We start from the raw sequence: 20,357 nt of genomic DNA on the forward strand, positions 1-20,357 counted from the left end.
GTTATTCGCGCTTAGACGTTTTCCTTGCTTTACTTTGGCTGTTCATACAACAAAATATGCTACACTTTCCTGTACCGACTTTTTGAACCCTCTAAGCAGAATAACGTCTTCGAATGAGTGTAATCAGTTTTGTACCTTTTAATTCCACCCTATGTGGATAACTGACACTGAGGAAGATTACAAGTGGTAGTCGAAATACGTGTATCTGTCAAAGGATACTCTCAAAAAGTTAAGTTTTATTACTCCCAAGTACTCTTCGAAAGATATCTCAGTAATCAAATGTCCACGTGAATTTGGTGAATTCTTGAATAACCAGAACTCCTTAAGAGGTTAGTACCGTCGATGGGGGTGACAATGGGTCTGGGGGGTGAGATTGGGTCAAAACGGAGAAACATAAAATTTGAAATAGTTCAATAACTATCGCTAGTTTATATTGAAAACTTTATATTATTTTAAAGGGGAGATGTTTTTACACGTCATGATGCAGAATAAGATGTTTTGCAATAATCGTTTTTTGTTAAATTTGGGGCTAAACTTATATGATAAAACTACTAGTAAATCACTCTGAAAAAATTTCTCCTTCGTAATGTTTAACACAAGTACCTAACAATAAATTTTCTTATAAGTGGTTAGCTGTAGGTATTACCTGGTTGATGTAATGAAAAAAGCGGGCTGTCATTGCTCTTTTTATTTAAAAACTTAATATTTTTGACCCTATGTCTAAATATTAAGAATGGGGGTGAGATTGGGTCAAGCAAGTTATCGAGTGCACATAACCTTAACTAAAAATTCAACTTGTTATCCAGTCCCCATTTGACGTTAGAGTGGTGCCATGTTTACCGTATTTTGACTAAAGCACGCTTTCTTTCAAAAATATGTCGAGAAGCGTCATACGAGTGTGTTAATACGTTTAGTGCCTAAAATCATTTATAACAATACACCCATGCGTGTGGACAGCTCCTCTAATCATCAGCTAATCTTTAGTGTACTGCAATATCGTAAGCTCACAAAATAGACTTAACATAATATATGAACGACCCTCTATCTTGAGATGGAGTGATTTGCTTTAGCAATATAGAGGCCAATGGTCATGTACATAAGAGTTTATAACGGAGGGTTTGGTTAAACATTTCTTATGCAGTATACAAAAACTAGCATGTTTTTTTACAATCAATCTTTCATTCTTTCTTCGCCCCTCCCTCATTGTAATCTCCCCTGCTCTCCTGGAGGTTGAAACCCTTAATGAGGATGATTATGATGGCCAAAAATGGTGATACAGTATACAAACGTTATTTTATCAAATTTCAACCATTTTTTCGGTTGTATTAGCCCTTTTAGGTGGATTAATCTTTTAAAATTACCTAAGCTTTTATTCGTCACGATAACATTGTGTTTTAAGTAGGTTTACTATATATCTATATATATAAAAATGAGTTTGAAGTTTCTTTGAGGCAACAAAACTCAAGAACGGGTAAACCGATCAGCATTACTCTTGCACGGTTCGATTCGTATTCGTGGTGGCTGTGTTTATATGCAGAAAAAGTTACGAAAATGAACTGAAAAAGTGAATAAATTATGATTGTACTGAAATTTGTGCGAACTGGGTACAAAGTCAACACGATCGCAGTGAAATCAATCTAGAGTGCGGTGCTATAAGGATCTCATCAGCTGTCAAATCACCGCAATTGGCAAGACAAAGTTTGCCGGGACAGCTAGTGATCAATAAAATTAATTTATATTCTTAGATAGGTGATTTCGAATACTTTGACCCATTCTCACCCCCTCTAAGGGGTGAGATTGGGTCAATTTTCAATCATTTGTAGTTTACTAAGCAATTCATATAACGTGATACTTTCTTGCTAAACTATCATTACCACATAGGAGAGTATACATACCAAATAAAAAGTTATTCCGACTTCAATTGCATTTGTTATTTAACAAACAATCTTTGAGTATCCTTTTTTGACCCATTCTCACCCCCAACGACGGTACGCAAATAGATACATAAAACATGTTTATTTTTCTAACATCAAGTGTAGTCTCGGATGAGCAAAGTCCTAGTACTATCAGAAAACTATCGCCAGTAACAAGGGCTTTGTACCATGAATCCTTATTACCAAAACACATTACCCCAACTTGACAAACCGGATGTCACTTGGGTTTGGTGGGCTCCGTTAAAGATCGAGCATCTTTTGAACCCCCTCAATCATTCACCCATCAGCACGGGTCGCCTGACACCTTGGGTTAGATTCCCTGTTTGGTGGACTTTTACCCCCGATACAGATGGTCCGTAGTGTTATTCTTAGCCAATTGAGACAACCGCTACCGACACTACGCAGCTATCTAGGCTGATCGGGGAAAAAAGTTAATGTTGATGATAAAGTTCTGAACGAGCCCGAACAGCCCGACCTAGCATGTTTTCTTTATATATTTTTTTATTTGTTTCGTCTTTAGAAATATAAAAAATAGCAAAGTATCAAGTGTTTCTGTTTTATTACCGCAATTCTTGCAATCCTCATTTGCTTTTTTAGAAATCATTACGTAAATCATAGAATAACACAACTGATCACCGTCGTCTCTGTATGCATTTAACGATCGCATGTTCCAACGACATTTTTAAACTTCACAGATTTCAGTTGATTCAGTTGTTACAAAGCCACGTCGAGTATAAGGAAAAAATGCCAACCGCTCGGCATAGTGGAAACAAATCTGTCGCTTTTAAACAAGTACTGTATAGGTTGGTGGAGCTAAGCTACATTCAACACAGCTTTTTTCTGCCTCAAACGTGCGACAGTCAGGTAAAATACACACAGTTGTCGGTCATAAAGGTAACATGTTGGGTACTGGTTTCCAAAATCGTATGACCATTTCTTGTTAATACGAAAGAAGTAGGAAAAATATTGCGTTGTCATAGTTGATGAGGATCACTAGTGTTAAAAACAGATATGACATATTTATCATGAAGATTTATAGTATGAACATTAGCATGCATAGATGATCAGTATGATCATACAATTTGTAATTATGCCACAGGGGATCAACAGACCGTGCTATAACGTCGTTAATGTGCACCTTTGAGAATTTCAAGCATTATCAAGCGAATAACAAACTGGTCACGTCCTTATTAGGATGTAACGTGTGTTGGTACCTACTAAAAAGAAATCACCTCTCCGTCTCCATGATGGTTGTCACTGGAAGGAGTTTTTTTAGTTAAAGGGTAGGTGCGAAAAGTCACATGATCTGGATTCACCATGATTATCTATGTGATCAATGCAACCTCTATTTGAATCAATTCAGTTTTCAATTTATTTATTTACTAATATTATAAGAAGTCAACAGATCAGATTAGTTCGTCTAAAATTTAAAAAAAAATAAAAGATTGGAGTTAGCATTAGTTTAGTTTGATTTCGATAAGTAAAAAATAATATGGAACGAGCTCACCGATTTCATTTATCTACATGTAACCCGCATATAAATTTTGACACAAACGAGCAGCTAGCTGCGCTATTTTCCAGACGACTGAACCTCGTGGCTATTCCGAAGGGTTCCTTAAATCCTTAAATTGACCTACTGCCGGCGCTGGTATTGAACCGGAACTCGAATTCGTCACCTCTAACATGTTCTTTTCAACTTCTGCTCTTTGATAAAAGGCGATCATATCTTTCCGAACATCAGTATTGTACCTTCCAACGACTCCACACCACCGACTCTAGGTAATAACTCGGCGGAGGGAAATTTTTCGTTATCACAAAAAGCGTTTTTTTATTATTACTATATTTGTGACCGTTGTTGTGTTCCGTCAAACGTTCCTACATGCCTCGCTCTCTCCAGCTTCGGAGGTACGTTGGCTGCGCTGCTGACACGGACGGCCGGACGACGACGATATCAGCGCTAGGTTAGTTGTATGCCACGTTTGTTCTAACTATGCATGGGGTTCCGTCCGTTCAATAGAGAATGGTGTCCGTTGTTGTTGTTGTTGGTTCCGTTTAGGCAGAGGGCGGTAATGTGCCGTGTTCCCACGTCCCTGGTTCCAATTCGGAGCCACCCGCCCCCGACTCCGCGAAGCGGACAGGTATACCTATCACCGCCGGCGTCCATTGCCGCCAGCGTAATATTTGTAGGAGGTTGTGCTATATGGAGGGTGTAATAGCCACGTAGTTATGGTTTCAGGGGTGTAGTAAGGGTTGTGAAAATGTCTAAATAATAAAGGGAAGAAAGTCGTCGGACAAAAAAGACACAAAACAAACGACAAAGAAGGCGTGGAGTTTATGCTTTGTTCCATCTGTAAAGATAATGACATCAAAAAAGAAGCTAAATTTGCTGCGAACTTTTCCACTCGTGAATAATTACCCAAAACCAGAACTGTTTGATGGTGGCTCTTCAACAGTGATGCAAAGTTTACCGACTCGAAGTAACCCCACCCGAGCAGAAGAGAATAACAACAGCAAAACAAAATGCGTTATTTTGACAAAATAACTGCATGATGGAATTAGTAATTTTCATGTTATTAACATAACGTATTGAGTTATAAACTTGTCTGTCATAAGCGGCAAAATAACAAGTCACATAACAAAAATATGTTCCTGGAAAATCAATTTAATAACATGTTTTGTTAGTGTCAATAACAACTTAATAACAGTGAATTTGGGAAATATTTTAATAACAAATTTTGATATTAAAGAGTTATTGATAACATTCCGAAAGCAAAATTAGTTATGATATCAAACGATCGTATATGCTGTTGAATAGGATGCTGAAGTGGAGGCGATATGCGTACACTTTACCCGTGGTCAAATGGAAGCATGTATGCATATGGCCTCCACTTTAGCTTCTTGTTCTACATCATATATGACTTCGTGTTGGCTGAGAATGCTATATATATTTAGACCAACATGTGAGAATGGCGGAACAATCATTGCGAACTTCAGTTTCTCTCTTCCCTAACAGGAGTATTTTCAACTATTCATGTAATCTTTTACCACAAATAGGTAGATCCGACTTCATCCTCTGGAGCGGCAGGGAAAACATGTGAAAATTCAAAATATTTCTGAAAAATCCCATTCAAAACCATCCACAATTTTGGATTCAGCTGTCTGTATTAGCTTCGTTCAAACAAGTTTACTCAATAAGTTTGAAATTTTTATCATTGAAATTCTCATGTCAAAGGCGGAATCTGGAACGTCCCTTTCAAAACCTTAAAAACCTTCAATATCGTCTGCTATGTTCTCGTTTTGATGTATGTAGGGTGCTGCGCCACTTGGGCAGTGGCTAGTATTTTGGGTACTTTTCAGCTGCAACTCAGTCAATTTTAGAAATTTAGCAAAACCTCGCGCCGCCCGGCAAGGACTTCGTTTTGTACACATCGCAGCACCTCCATGTCACGTAATATACCACACCTCTTATTAAATGTGATACCGTAAGCGTACCATACTTTGCACACCTAGGGCCTAACTTTGCGCACTTTTCAAAAAATCGTTAAACTATTTTTCTGGTGCATTATGCAAACTTTTTCCCACGGAATACTAGCCAGTGATAGTGGGCATGTACTTTGGCTTAGTTAGGATGTAATGATAAATGGCACAGAAAGACAAATTGATGAGTGGATATGCAGTTGCTTTCCCTCACTCACGAAATGCTGTAGCTAACGTTGTAGGTTTATTTCAAAACTGTTTTAGTTTTGATAGCAATACCATAAAGTGTTTGTACACTCTCAATAATACATTAATAACCAAACTTGTTCCACAACAAAATGTAATATTTTAATGTTATTTAATGGCTGTATACCAATAGCTTGGTCATAACAAAATAAGATTGTCCAACAAAACATGTTATGGAAACGTAATGCCTTGATAATTCAATAATAACAAAACAAGATATAAAAACAGGTTTTGTGATTTCGTAGTTATTAATTTGATATTCCCCTCTGCTCGGGCAACAAACCCCTTCAATGTCACAATAGATCTATCAACAGTTCGTAGTGACTTGGGTATTTACAACAAGGAATAATTACCCCTTGAATATTCCAATACAAGGCGTAAAAATCTCTAAACGAATACTATCTTTGTCCTATTCTGTTCAAATTGTGACAAACCCATGTCATGGTTTGTCCCATGACATTGTCACATGGTGCATTGTCGCAACAAATGCGGGTTGTGACATTGTCAATATTGGTTTGAACGATTGAAATTTGATTCAGTGGGCATGATAGACAGATAGGTAGATAGATAGATGGAAATAACGACGGGCTCTTTCAGAAGTACAGTTCAATCATATGACCACTATTATACCGTACGTCGACGGGTTGAAAGTAGATGTCGGCGAGAACCGGGTGTCTAACAGAGAACTACTTATAATAGCCAAAATACTAGAAGTGAAGAAAGCCCCTGGTCCAGATGGTATCCCCAACATGTTATTGAAAGCGACGATCGTGGCATTTCCGGACATGTTCAGGACAGTGACGCAGAAATGTCTGGCGGATAGCTACTTCCCAGACATTTAGAAGATCTAGAAGCTGGTGTTGTGTGTGTATATTTTATTGATTTTATTAATTTTATTAATTTTAACACCTTCAGTTCGAAATTCCAAGGAAAATAGATATAAAAATGGATTGTTTAGAAGCTGTTAGGACGGCTGACGGTGACGGTGAGGGGTCATGTTTTGTATTCGGAACTCAAAAATCCCAACTCAAATAAGGCGGTTATCAGAATCACGCATGAAATCGACACATAAATTGACGCAGATTATTTTGTACGATAAGGAGCGAAACCAGTGTAGAGCTGGTTTTGCTGATTATCTCAATTATAGAGACAAACAAACAAGTTATGATCGTGATGTAAGTAAAAATGTCGTCCCAAAACGTTTGAGACAGCACGAAGACCTGGAGATCGACAGTAATTATAGATGACAGTTTCTTGAAATATTTACTTTGAATTACAAGCTATTGATAAAATCGAAAACTAAGCAGAATCATACAAAGTCCAAATAACAATTTAGGAATTTTAACGAAAATTCCGGAAATTTGAAAATTTTGTAAAAACCTAAATGTTTGATGAGAATATTCAAAATTCCGGAAAACATTCGTAGACTTTGGAATATTTACTTTTTAATTGGAAATTCAGAAGAGGAAACCCCCCTTTGAATGACTTTCTTTTGAAGTCTTCCTCAAAAAGGTAAGACATTTGTATAGAATACAAAATGGGTTTGAAGGGACACCAGTTTTAGTAACAATACAAAAGCAACTAAAAATATATTCTGCCTTCGATAATAAGAGTTTGTTATTTGTGTTTTGGCTCAAGAGCCTGCGGCGCACCTGAGAGATGTTCACGGCGCACCAGGGCGCCGCGGCGCACAGTTTGGGAAGCACTGGTGTATACAATTCAACTCCCGCTGTCCGGCAGTGGTCTGTGTGATTTTTACTGTATTTCTCATTAACTAAACACTGAAATCATCTTAAGCCAGGGAGTTGAAAGGTGATAGCTCTGTTGGGTTTCACTGACCCGTTTCAGAATGCCTGGTTTCTCACGACCATTCCGAAGTCACTTTCACTTACGATAAGCCCCGCATGTTGTTATCAAATGGATAATGATATTGCAAACACACATATAATCTTCGATGCTGGCACGTATTTAGTTCAATTTGTCATAGTAATATGTAATAAGAACAATCTCACCACATCCCATCCAAGGTAGCGCTGTTATCACCATGGAAACATCTTTACGGCGCAGTCAGGCTTACACCTTGCCTCGCCTCCATTGCGCATGCATTTCGTCATCATTAGAACCAACTTCGCTTCATCACTCACATAATTATGAGTATGAGCCTCCACTGTTTGACTCTGGAACCACTCGCGAATCACTAATGACGGCATACGTGAAAAAACACGGAGCTAATCAAAGTCACACCACAAATACCGTGACCGCGCCTAATTCCAATCAGCTCCTATTTCCGTTCACACGAATCAAAACACCGAGTATTTGCCGAAATTGTCGCAAATCTTTAGCAAATTGATTTTTGTAATTTTCAATAAGTATGTCCACGCCAGAATGTAATCAAAAAGTTAAAGGGTTTCTTGTGTATTAATGTGAAAATACATTAAATGCCATTAATTATCCAATCGGCCGCCATTCTACTTTTTTCTTTTGCGGACCTGTGAATTGCATCAATTTATACATTTAATGTATTTTCATTGAAATATTAACAAAATCAATCAAAATAGCACCAAAGCAGAACAATAAAGGACATATTTTTATAAATTTAACACCAAATCAACTTTTCGAAGAAGATTCCTGATGCTAGAAATGAAAAAGGCACATGACCGGAATTAGGATACTACAAGTTGTACTTGCTCCTAGTTCCAATCACCATATAAATCCAAAGGAAACTATGAAAAAATCTGCAGTACAATCGATACAACCAACTCCAGCATAAGTCAAGGCTCCCAGACGATTGATGTTTGGTTCATATCATTTATTGGTAACCCCAGCTAGCAAGCATAAATTGTGGTGTCGTAGGTTTAAAATTTATAGATGACGTCAAACCCGACATAAACCTATCATTGACCTGTTTTAATTTTGGTCTCCAAACCCAACATAGACCCAACAGTTATGCGATGTGGGCCCAACATTGGTCCAACATTCGATAAAATTTGACCCGACTTTGACGCGACATTCGATACTGTTTCAGTTTGGTGAAATTTTGTAGTTTTCCCAGAAAGCTCTCAAAAACGCAACAACATTAAAACAATCCAATGTTATTACTTCAAATTATTATAGAACTACACACTTAATTTGGAATACCGTGTTCGGTAAATTTTCGACGAAAATAGAACAGCTGTATACAGCTATACTGCATTGTTTTATACGTTTTGCACCAGGTTTTGACAGTTGGTGTACTGAGCCTCAGTAAAATCGATTACCGAAGGTACCGAAATAGTTCTACTGTTCTATTTTCGTCAAAAAAGTGCTGAACAGGATTTAGTGTGTAACATGTTTTGATAAGTAAATAAATATAAAATATAAATATAACTATAACAACCTATGATAATATGATTATTTTGTCAACTTGATAATTACTTGGAGTGACCGGAATTAGGAACACAAGTGAACGGAATTAGGATCATACTGATTGGAATAAGGAACAACAACTTGTTTTAAATAGCGGCCCATTTTCAAAAAAAGTGGAGTGCTAGCAACCTTGATTATATTTTTCTAGCAGTATAGAGACATAATGGAACAGCGTTGCACAATTACAGTCACTAAATGCAGAACATGTATTTTCTACAGCTATTAGACTTAGTTGATCGCCTCAAGTGAACGGAATTAGGTACAGTCACGGTACTTTATAATCGAAAAACTACCGGATGACAAAACGCGGACTTGACGATGAATTTCGACACTCGATGCGCTCATTGGCACCGTTTGCAAAACCCGAACTGCGAGTAGTGGCATGTAATCACGCATAAGCCTTTGTATCACCTCCGGATGGCGTAGCACTAACAGACGTTCCAGCAACGCGTAACTACGTTACACAATCCTCCACATTTCTTCTCAAAATCCAAAAGTCATTTTTCATCCAAATTATCATTAACACAACAAACACTATCACCTGCTGAAGAACCATCCGGATGGCGTAGCACCGGTCGAACCGTCAGCAGAATCGCGAAGAAAAAAGAAAACTAGCAACGCGAACTAAATGTGACGAGCAGCTCAGAACACGTCGGCACGTGGTAACGCCTACTGCACTTTTTCTACACCTAGAAACTGGTGCTTTTGCCCAAACTAGGCAAGCAGCCAGGAGACCCAGCATTATATCGACCAACCTAATAGGCAGTTCGGGTTCCGGAAAGGGGAGTCGACAGTGCAGTTGATGTAATCAAGACAGTTGGTGCGAATGCGGAGAAAGCCTTAAAGCAGAAGAGGAGAGGTAATCGATACTGCGCTGTGGTAGCTGTAGACTAGGCCGTCCCTTATTTTGCAAAATTTAGAAATGTTATAAGTTCGTTAGTGGAAAATGATCGTTTTAGCTAAAAAATGATCGTGTCAAAATTTGAAGTCCGTATCTCAAGGCTAAGTGGTCCCTCAAGGGGCCTAAAGTTGTCAAAAATTGTATGGGACCAAAAAAACATGAAATTTTTTTCGACGAAAAAATACGCTATTCTACTAAAACTAGTGATTTTAGGATCCTACGGGGCCAAAAATGTGCTTAGATTTGCGATATCTCTACTCGTTTTTGAGTTATTGAACAAAATAGGGTAAGTTTCCTTCGGAATCTAAAAAAAATGCTCAAAAATGCTGATTTTTCAGTGTTTTTTGTAAATATCTTGATATCGCAAATCTAAGCACATTTTTGGCCCTTTAGGGTCCTAAAATCACCAGTTTTAGTAGAATAGCGTATTTTTTCGTCGAAAAAAATGTCATGTTTTTTTAGTCCCATACAATTTTTGACAACTTTAGGCCCCTTGAGGGACCACTTAGCCTTGAGATACGGACGTCAAATTTTGACACGATCATTTTTTAGTTAAAACGATCGTTTTCCACTAACGAACTCATAACATTTCTAAATTTTGCAAAATAAGGGACGGCCTACTGTAGACGTAATTAACGCATTCAACAATGTCAGCTAGGAAAACATTGGTCTCGCCATTGCACAGTGGTCCACGAACCAGATTTACGAGGAAAGATGCATTCAGCGCCTTCAAATGATTTTTAAGACAAATATGGTCTTCTACAAAGTTGTTTCTAAAAATAAGGCCTTCTTTCCAATGAACATGAAAATTAGGGTGGTCCATATTTTCATAGAAATTGAAAACCAAACTTTTTTATTTGCAAGAATAACTATATACATTCTTCGGAAAAGTTGTAGATCTATCGATTCGGAGCAAGTTTGCTGAAGACAGTTTTTGTGTAGCTTTAAAATTGACCGATCTAGAGATATTTTATTTAATAAGCTTAGGGTGGTTCAAGAAAAACCGGTTTTCTGGCATTAACTTTTTCAGTTTCGATTTTTAATCAAAGTCGCCCAAGAAACACTTGTAGAGCTTTTGAAGACGCGTCGTTTCGTGCGCTGAGATGGTCGCTATCTCTTTTGGTTCAATAATTAAAGGTGCTTTTCTTTAAAAATCATAGTTTTTTTAAAAGGTGATATGACAGGTTGGGGCAAACATAAAAAATATCTTTTGCCGACATTCAAAAGAAGAAATGTTGTTTTAAAACATATCAAAAAATTAGAGGGGTGTTATTTTTGTAACTCAAGTAAAAAATACTTGAAAAGTGCCTATTATTTCTAGTAAATCATCAATATCTTTTGAACGAAATGACGTAGCAACATTTTCAGCGCACGAAAATGTGCGTTTTTGGAAGCTCTAAAAGTGGTTCTTTGACTACTTTGACGAAAAATTTGAAACAAAAAAGATAAAACAATAAAACGATTTGTTCTAGCGTCACCCTATAAAAACTATGGGAAGATGCTCCAAATTTGGTCAAAACAGTTTAAACGCATTATCTCTTTTGTTTCAAATTTCTCATCAAAGTTGCCCAAGAACCATTTTTAGAGCTCAGAAAAACGCACATTTTCGTGCGCTGAAAATGTTGCTACGTCATTCCGTTCAAAAGATATTGATGATTTTCTAGAAAAAATAGGCACTTTTCGAGTATTTTTTACTTGAGTTACTAAAATAACACCCCTCTAATTTTTTGATATGTTTTAAAACAACATTTCTTTTTTTGAATGCTGGCAAAAGATATTTTTTATGTTTGCCCCAACCCGTCATATAACCTTTTCAAAAAACTATGATTTTTAAAGAAAAACACCTGTAACTATTGAACCAAAAGAGATAGCGACCATCTCAGCGCACGAAACGACGCATCTTCAAAAGCTCTACAAGTGTTTCTTGGGCGACTTTGATTAAAAATCGAAACTGAAAAAGTTAATGCCAGAAAACCGGTTTTTCTTGAACCACCCTAAACTTATTAAAAAAATATCTCTAGATCGGTCAATTTTAAAGCTACATAAAAACTGTCTTCAGCAAACTTGCTCCGAATCGATAGATCTACAACTTTCCCGAAGAATGTATATAGTTATTCTTGCAAATAAAAAAGTTTGGTTTTCGATCTCTATGAAAATATGGACCACCCTAATTTTCATGTACATTGGAAAGAGGGCCTTATTTTTAGGAACAACTTTGTAGAAGACCATATTTGTCTAAAAAATCATTTGAAGGCGCTGAATGAATCTTTCCTCGTAAATCTGTTTCGTGGACCATTGTGCATTGCCACGGTACTGTACAACATGCGGGTTCCTGGCTATCTGTGCAAAGGTCTCAAAAGCTACTTCCAGAATCGGCATACGAGACAAACCAGGGTCATGGGAAGACTAAAGTCACGGGGGGTGTGCCATCAAGATGTGGAATATTATGTATGACGGAGTGTTAAAACTCGAACTACCCGGGGGAGTCGAGATCGTCGGTTCCGCGCATGACGTCGTCCTTGCGATAACCGATGAGAGCCTGGAAGAAGTCAGCCTGGTCAGCAACTGTAAAGCAGTTAAGCAGACCTAAAGTAGCGTCGGCGTGGGGCAGCAGGGATGACACAGTCCCGGGGCCTGACGAACGACTTTGCGTCCACGAAGCCCAACATAAGTAAGGACATGAAAACGGCCCTGTTGACGGAGACCTCCGCTTTCGCAGGAAGTCCAAAAGCTATGGCGGATGCGACTGCTCGTGATAAGCACTCGCAGAAGCGGGTGAGACAGCCGGCAAATAAGGAGCAATCAGGCGGTGCCGCAAGACTAGGAAAATACTAAACCCAAGTGGTAATGCCACCAAGTAGGACCCCAGCCAGGAGCGGAAAACGCCTACTGCGCTTTTTCAAGATCTAGAAGCTGGTGTTGTTGCCAAAACTAGGCAAGCTGCCAGGAGATCCGGCATTATATCGACCGATGCCTAGAGAAGATCATCCTGAAGAGTGGGCCTGAAGAGGCTCGCCCGTCCCGGATGGAAGGGAACATGGGGTTGCGACCGTTGTTGTTAGGCCCTCAGCAACCACAGAGTAGGGTGAACCAAGGGGCCTCCCATTGGACGAAAGTCGAGCGGAAGAGGAAGTAGTAAAAGCCGCAGATCGAGGAAATCAGCGACGCCAAACCAAGAAGACGTAAAAGAGTAGGTACTAAGCGCGAGAAAGGTGACACCTCAGTTGTTCGGCTACGGAAGGGGCCGGCAGGGACACAGTAAAAAGTCCGTTAAAGTAGGGAGAGTCAAGGTAGGCTGGTGCGTATGTCATCTAACATTCCACGAGCCACCGAAGGTTTGTTTCAGGTGTCTGGAACCAGGACACAAGTCATATGTAGGAGATGCGGTCCAAGGTGCCCGGCTTTTAAGAACGCCACAGTAAATAAATCACAGTGCAGGTATTTAACGCAACTGAACATGGACAACTGTGACGCAGATCAGCAACTGCTTTGTCAGGCGGTTTCTGAGTGGAGGACGGATATCGCTATCATAGCGGACCCATACCGAGTACCCGCCGTCAAAGGCAATTGGGTCGCGGATGGGTCCAGAAAAATGGCGGCGGTATGGACGACCGGTAAATACCCCGACTAGGAGTTGGTGTCTACTAGCTATGAGGGCTACAGCCGTTGGCTGAAGACGGTGTCCTTGTCTTTTAAAAGTAGCTATTGCAGAGGCTCCCGAGATGTTCAGGTCTGCTATGCAGAAATGCCTGGACGAGGGAGTTTTACCAGAAGTATGAAAGAGGCAGAGCCGGGTTCTATTGCCAAAGGCGGGGAAATCACCCGAAGACCCGTCGTCGGACCAGGAGCTCGAAAATACCATCCTCAATAGAATGTTGATTGTTTACACCTGCTATTGTTGTAGTAGATACTGTAGCGAGCCGCCCGGTGATCGCCGTGAGTATAGCTATCATCTACTCTCCAGTTCGCTAGGCTAGGACTACAAAAAGTAAATAATGGACTCCGCACCGTTCCGACTAAAGGTACTCTTGGTACCGACATTAGCCAGGTCGACATCTAGTATGGCCAGGGTCTCTAGCAGGATCTGATCCTGCTGGGTCGTGAAACGGCTTCCCCATTTCACGGCCGAGGCATTAAAGTCACCCGCTATTATCACCGGTGTAGGCGCAGGAGTCGACAAGCTGGCAACCCTGCCATGCGATGCTCCGGAAGCGTCGCATTCATGTTCAAAGCGTCGCGTCCGCGGACAAAAGCGACGCGATGACAGCTGTGACAGACAAGCTGAGTGACAGCGAGACCCGGATTGGACTGACAGTTTGACACGAGGGACGAAGCAATCATTCTTGTAAAGATTGTGGAAGAAGCGAGTTGTTCTCGGAGCGAGTAGAAATTAAAAGTTAAAGTTAAATCGACCCTATTGAGCAATTTCAGTTCAGTTAGTTCTCAAAGATTGGTGACTTGGTTGGTGACTGTGTCCGATTCTCGGCCGGGAGAAAATTTAGCCGGAATAGTCGGTCTGTAATCCCAGCAGCAGAAAGTGAGGTTAGTTTAGTCGAGGAGGTTTCTCGTGTGCACCCAATTAATGCTTGATATCCACAGTCCGAGACGTGCACTGCGCTGCCATTCCCAGTCGAGTGTTCCACTAGATCCGTCCGCAAATTCCGCTAGGTCCTGAAAGGAAAGTAAGAGATGATTAGCTTTGTTAATATCAAATAATAATATAAATTGGATTTAGATCTGTAGGCATATAGGTTATAGGTGTGCAAGCCGGAAGGGCCCACCGAATTGTGAGTAGAGGTTATAAAACGTAAAACATGTACTTACCATTGAAATTTACTTGCAGTTGAAGCATTAATATAACAGCTATCAAAACCGGTAAAAATTTGTCGGGGCCTGTAGCTTTGAGGTACAGTTTCGCTTAGTAAAGCGGATCGTCATGGATGAAATTCCCAACCCCTGCAAAAAACACTTCGTCCAGCCACCAGAAGACGCCGCACGGAGGACAGTGCATTGGGAGGGCACATCCATCCTCCGTCAGCATTGGATGGTGACTGAGACAACTGACCCTCTTCGACGGCAACAAGCCTGATATACGATTCACGGCAAACGAACCCGCGGCACACACAATGGACTGGATGGAAATGTATTGGAACTACACGCTGCTGTAGCACAACAGTAGCGACAAGTACGGCATGAGATCTCTCTCCTACCTACTGCGAGGACGGTAGATATAGAGACACAAGCAATTGTCAATAGAGCTAAAAATAGACTCTGTATCAAAGTGTAGGAGCTTAGGAAAGATATAGATAAACTATGGTAATCGGCACAGTAGAAGCCTAAGTGCACAGGGTGCCTACAAAATAAATAAAATGAATAAAAAAAAAAAAACCGGTAACGTCTATTCACTGCACCCTACCTGCGTTGACAACCGGCCTTCGCCCTATTATCACGGTCGTCATACAGTCGGTCTTCATGATTCTGGATGTAAGGAAGGCGTTCAATAGCGCCAGTTGGCCAGATACGCTCCTGCGTCTGGAGATACCTGTACAAGATTGTCGGAAGTTACTTCCAGAATCGAGTACTAGTTTACGACACAGAGGTGGGTCGGAAGTGCTTTCCCATAACCTCAGGAGTCCCACAAGATTCCATCCTGGGTTATGGAATGTCATATACGACAAGGTGCTGAGGTTAGAGTTTCCGGTGGGAGTGGAGATCGTCGACTTTGATGGCGACATTACGCTCGAAGTCTACGGTGAGTCGATTGAAGAAGTGGAGTTGACTACTACCCACTCGATCAAGGTTGCGAAGGCGTGGATGAGGTCCATGAAGCTGGAGTGGCCTCCATGGTCAAATGGCAGCGCGCGTGGGACAGTTCCAGCAAAGGAAGGTTATGGGTCCATCTTAATTCCGAGGGTAGACAGTTCGATTAATAGGCGTCATGGGAAAGTAGCATTCCAACTGACACAGGTCCTTTCAGGCCTTGGTTGCTTCAGACAGTATCTACACCGTTTCGGGCATACAGGTGCTCTCGAATATCCGGTATGTGCTGGTTTACAAGAAACGGCGGAACGCTTCGTTCGTGTGCCCGCGTTTTCGCACAATGCGTTACCGTATGCTTGTCACATGCGAAGAGGACACAACTCCGAAAAATACTATACAGAAGATGTGAAAGGATGAGTTTAGCTAGACTAGCTAGACTAGAATGGCTAGTTCAAACGCTTACGCTGGTCCAAAGATTCGGAGTCGGCTACGCAGCTCATACCTGCTGTCGAAATCGACCCTCACAATGATTATGTGGCCTCGGGAAAAACATCCTGGTAGTGTTGCTTCATGGCTTTCGTTTACTGGGTTGGATCCGAGCCCGCGGTTAGAAAGGGGTCCTCGGCAAGGTCGGGCAGGTGGAGGCCCGATGTCGGCACGTCCTTCTGTGTGCTGGCTGATAGGGCCTTACTTACGGGAAAGTAAAATCGCTGTGTACGCGGTATCAGTACTTGTTGCCGCAGTTCTGAGAGATGGCATGATTACCTCAAAACTTTCGCACCATAAATGCTGTCCAACACACCTCCTACGCCGCGACGATTCCGAACCCGCAATCCTTCAGTAGACCGGCAAGTATGCGGGTGCTCCCGATGAAGTTGAGAGATATGCAGTTCCACGTACCGAGTTTCCAATCGCAAGTCCCTTTTCGTCGATGTGGTCGTCGCCATTATTGGTATCTGATCGATTTCTTCTCAAGTTGATGTTTCGGTGCTTGTCTTTTTAAGGCTGGCTTGTCGGGTCTGACACCAACCCACTAATCCAGGGAACTGGGCTTACCTACCCGGAAGTTACGGGTTCGGCATTGGTATTTCCTCCAACTACAGTGCTAACTATCTAGGCTTAAGCGCCAGTCTTTGCCGGGTTTGGTATTTTTTTAATGGGTGCCAAGGAAATAATATTTAGCCCAAGCTTCCATCCCAAACCCAGTTTAAGTGATAAGCACAGAGAAACATACGTCACATTGTACGCGCACTCCGTCGAACACCTTTTTAACGGTGGATTCAAATATATGGTAGTTGGTCAATTGACCACTCGCGGCGCTCACATCGTTTTTTTTTCCTGTTTGACGTTTGCTCACTACCGCCATCTAGTGGTTGGTTGACCAAGCACAGCTTCACACTTAAATTATATCGCCGACCTCAGCAAACGGATTGCCGAGAATCCAACAGCCGAGAATCCGGTAATAATTTTCACTGAATCTCGGTAAAAGTTTTACCGAGATGTCGTTAAAACTTTGCCGAGATCTCGGTAATCCAACTTTTTACCGAGATCTCGGCAAAGTTCACCGAGACTCGGTAATGGTTTACCGAAATCTCGGTAAAAATTTTACCGAGAATCAGTAAATATTTTACCGAGATATCAGCTGTTGGATTCTCGGTAAACCGTTTACCGAGATCAATTTCTGAATTTAAGTGTGTTGATTAGTATTTAGCAATTACGTTTTCGTGACGATGATTTAACTGAAATTTGTTCCAAGAGTTCTGCCTGATTCTCTGTGTACATATGTTTTCTGATTCGAACAGTACAGAAGTTTAAAATTTCTAAGTCTCACTGGCATTACCTAGTCTAGTGGATAAATCTAGAATCAACTAGTTCATCATCAGATGATTCTTTATGTCTTGATGCAATAAAATTCTCCTATGCGGCTGATTCTCGAGATACAGATAAGTTTAGAATTTCCTATATTTTTAGCGTGTACATTCAGATACAACTAAATAATCATTGGATAGCTCTTGATGCCCTGATAAATTTAAAAACTTGCGATGTCTACTTACGCCGCTGAATTATAGCTATCGCGCAATCGTGAAATTTGTACAGGTGCAAACACGGGTCGGTGGAAGTACGCCTCACTACCTCAAGCCACCCGAACCATCCACCATCCAGCTTCCCAGCTTGGCGCGTGGTTGGTGGAAAATGGCCGGCCGGCCCCTGTTTGCGCCCCTTTCTTTTCCCTCTTGGGTGTCCTCGATTTGAGCAGAAGCCCACTCTGAGAATTATGAATAGCGTGGCGCTGCGCACTCTGGAAATTATGATGAATAGTAATTATTGCATATTATTTATAATCGGAAAATAGCTAGGCTTTTCACCGATTTGATTTCCTTTGTCCCCTTCAATACAATTTGTATGAGGCACATCACAATCAAACAGAGCATCACAATTGACTATTTTTAAAGTTGAGCCTTTTTTGAAGGGCAAAAAGTGCTTTCATTTACATGAACAGTTTATGTTTGTCTTGAACATGAATCATGAGGGTTCAACTTATATGACAACTGTATGTGAATATTTATGTACATAACTGTAAATCAGAATACCCATAAGGCTTATTAGCTCCAATGTACCCTAAAACCGTAAAGGTAGCATTCTGCATGGCAAAACCGATAACGATATTCACATTCAACGTTTTTTTTTCGCTTTTCTCTCTTTTTAACCCACAGATTGCAACACTTCGCAAACAAATTGCGGAATATCAACAGCAACGGTACCAGTCCAAGTCCCCAACCGAGCTACCTTCGTCATCGGGCTCAAAACTAGTAAGTACCAGAAACGGTTTTTCTTTTTGGAAGAATTGCCTGTGCCTTGGTTTCAACCGCTTTCTCTTATCAGTACATTCTGGGCTATTCTTGAGTGTATCGGTATCAAGAATAAGAAACCATAGGTACCTATACTTACCTAACGTGACGGGTGGGAACCAAACATCCACGATAGGGACCCGGATGGGGTCACCCCGTCCCCGTCGCCATGTTCACCAGGAACTACCGGCTTGACTTACTTGGATGGATGGGTACATTTCAGCTGCGTATGTCACATTTACCTTCATATGGGCGTTGGTTTTTTGCCCCAACGACGGTTCGATATCCATCGCAGTAGGCTGCGCATGGCCCATGCATGACCGACTATCACCGTCGCCGCCGACTTGGATCGAAGCACACGTTGCTCGCCTCTTATCAGCGTGAGAGCGAGTTTTGTCCGTTGGCGTGGTTTTCGTTCTGATTGTAACCAGGTTATGGACATTTTAGTAGGCATTGTGATGTCGGAACTCGAAAAAACTTAAAATCAATCCACGTTTCGTTCTTGGAATCGTGAACGAACATAGGATGAGACTTTTTGAATTGTGAGGTATTTCTGGGCTACTATGGACTTGTTATCTTTCATGAATCCAAAATTATCCCATACACGTTTGTCATATACAGGGAAGGATGGATGATATCCTTATATATTGAAACTAGCTGTCCTGACAAAGATCATACTGCCTTTTTGACATCCAGTTTTATTATGAAGTCCTCCTCAAAATTGAATTGCTTATTTTCCCGTTTTCCAGCATCCCAGTCACTTCTTCGAGTGAAAACTAATGGTACAAAACCAAGACGACCCAAATCGGACCATTAGGGGAACCAACATATTTTAAACACAGCAACGCGCCAATATTTTTTGGACACTTACGGCAAAAACAAATGGAAGTGTCCAAAATATATTGGCGTAACGCTGTGGGCTTCGTGGCCGAGCGGTTAGCGGCGTCAGTCGTTTAGGTGTCTCATAAGCCTCGGAGTGTGGGTTCGATTCCCGCTCCAGTCGGGGAAAACTTTTCGTCAACCGGAAAATTCTCCACTGGACCACTGGGTGTTCTATGTGTTGTCCGTTGTCAAATGTTTGTAATGTTCAGTCTGTAGAGGCCGCAAGGTCCAAGACGGTGTAATTGTCTTTTTTTTAAATAGGTACGTTCGTTCCCCTAATTTTCCCTTGATTTTCCTTTGAGGCAATATAGCCTATACGACGAATCAGCATGAGCTTTTGCACGGTTCAATTCGTCTTCAGAAAAGTTGTATTTATAAGTAGAACATTATGGAAGTCAACTATAAAAGTATAGAGAAACTGTAAAAGTGACGAACTGGGAAGAGTTTAAACAATCGCAATAAAACTAATCTAGAGTGCTGCAATAAACAATGTCAATATGGTATAGGGCACTGCATTGTTTTTATTTTTATTTTTTTTTTGTTTTTATTAATGTGTATTTTAACTTAAATGCTTATTCTACACTGCATTGTTTTTAATTTATATAGGATTTTGAGGTTTCTTGGACTGCTTGTTTACAAAATTTATGATAGAGTGAAAGAGAAGGAGAGAATTTTCATGCAAAGCCCTATTGTATGCCGCGATTGCTAAGGCAAATTCTTCTAAGGGTTTGACGTTTCGTACCCTTGTTGTTTACGATTCGTAATTTCGCCAGCTTTCGGACTTAGAAAAATTTCGTAAACTTTCCATGGGCGGTGTGATTCCACTCGGAAATCCTCCAAGAAATCCTTTGGGGGCTCTCCACAAATTTCTTCCACGATTCCTCCAAGAGTTTCGTGTGAAAT

At 40.7% G+C, this 20,357-nt stretch overlaps 1 protein-coding gene across 1 annotated transcript in view; it reads left to right on the forward strand.

Moving 5' to 3' along the window:
• Positions 1 to 18,946, forward strand: part of LOC134287891 (uncharacterized) — a 38,074-nt gene extending 19,128 nt beyond the window's left edge. Inside the window, exon 2 of the mRNA XM_062851071.1 lies at positions 18,438 to 18,946. Coding sequence (XP_062707055.1) covers positions 18,438 to 18,767 — 330 coding nt within the window. The 3' untranslated portion in view covers positions 18,768 to 18,946. The remainder of the gene's footprint in view (positions 1 to 18,437) is intronic.
• Positions 18,947 to 20,357: the final 1,411 nt, after the last annotated feature.

This window comes from Aedes albopictus, chromosome 1 (assembly GCF_035046485.1).
Source record: "Aedes albopictus strain Foshan chromosome 1, AalbF5, whole genome shotgun sequence".
NCBI lineage: Eukaryota > Metazoa > Arthropoda > Insecta > Diptera > Culicidae > Aedes > Aedes albopictus.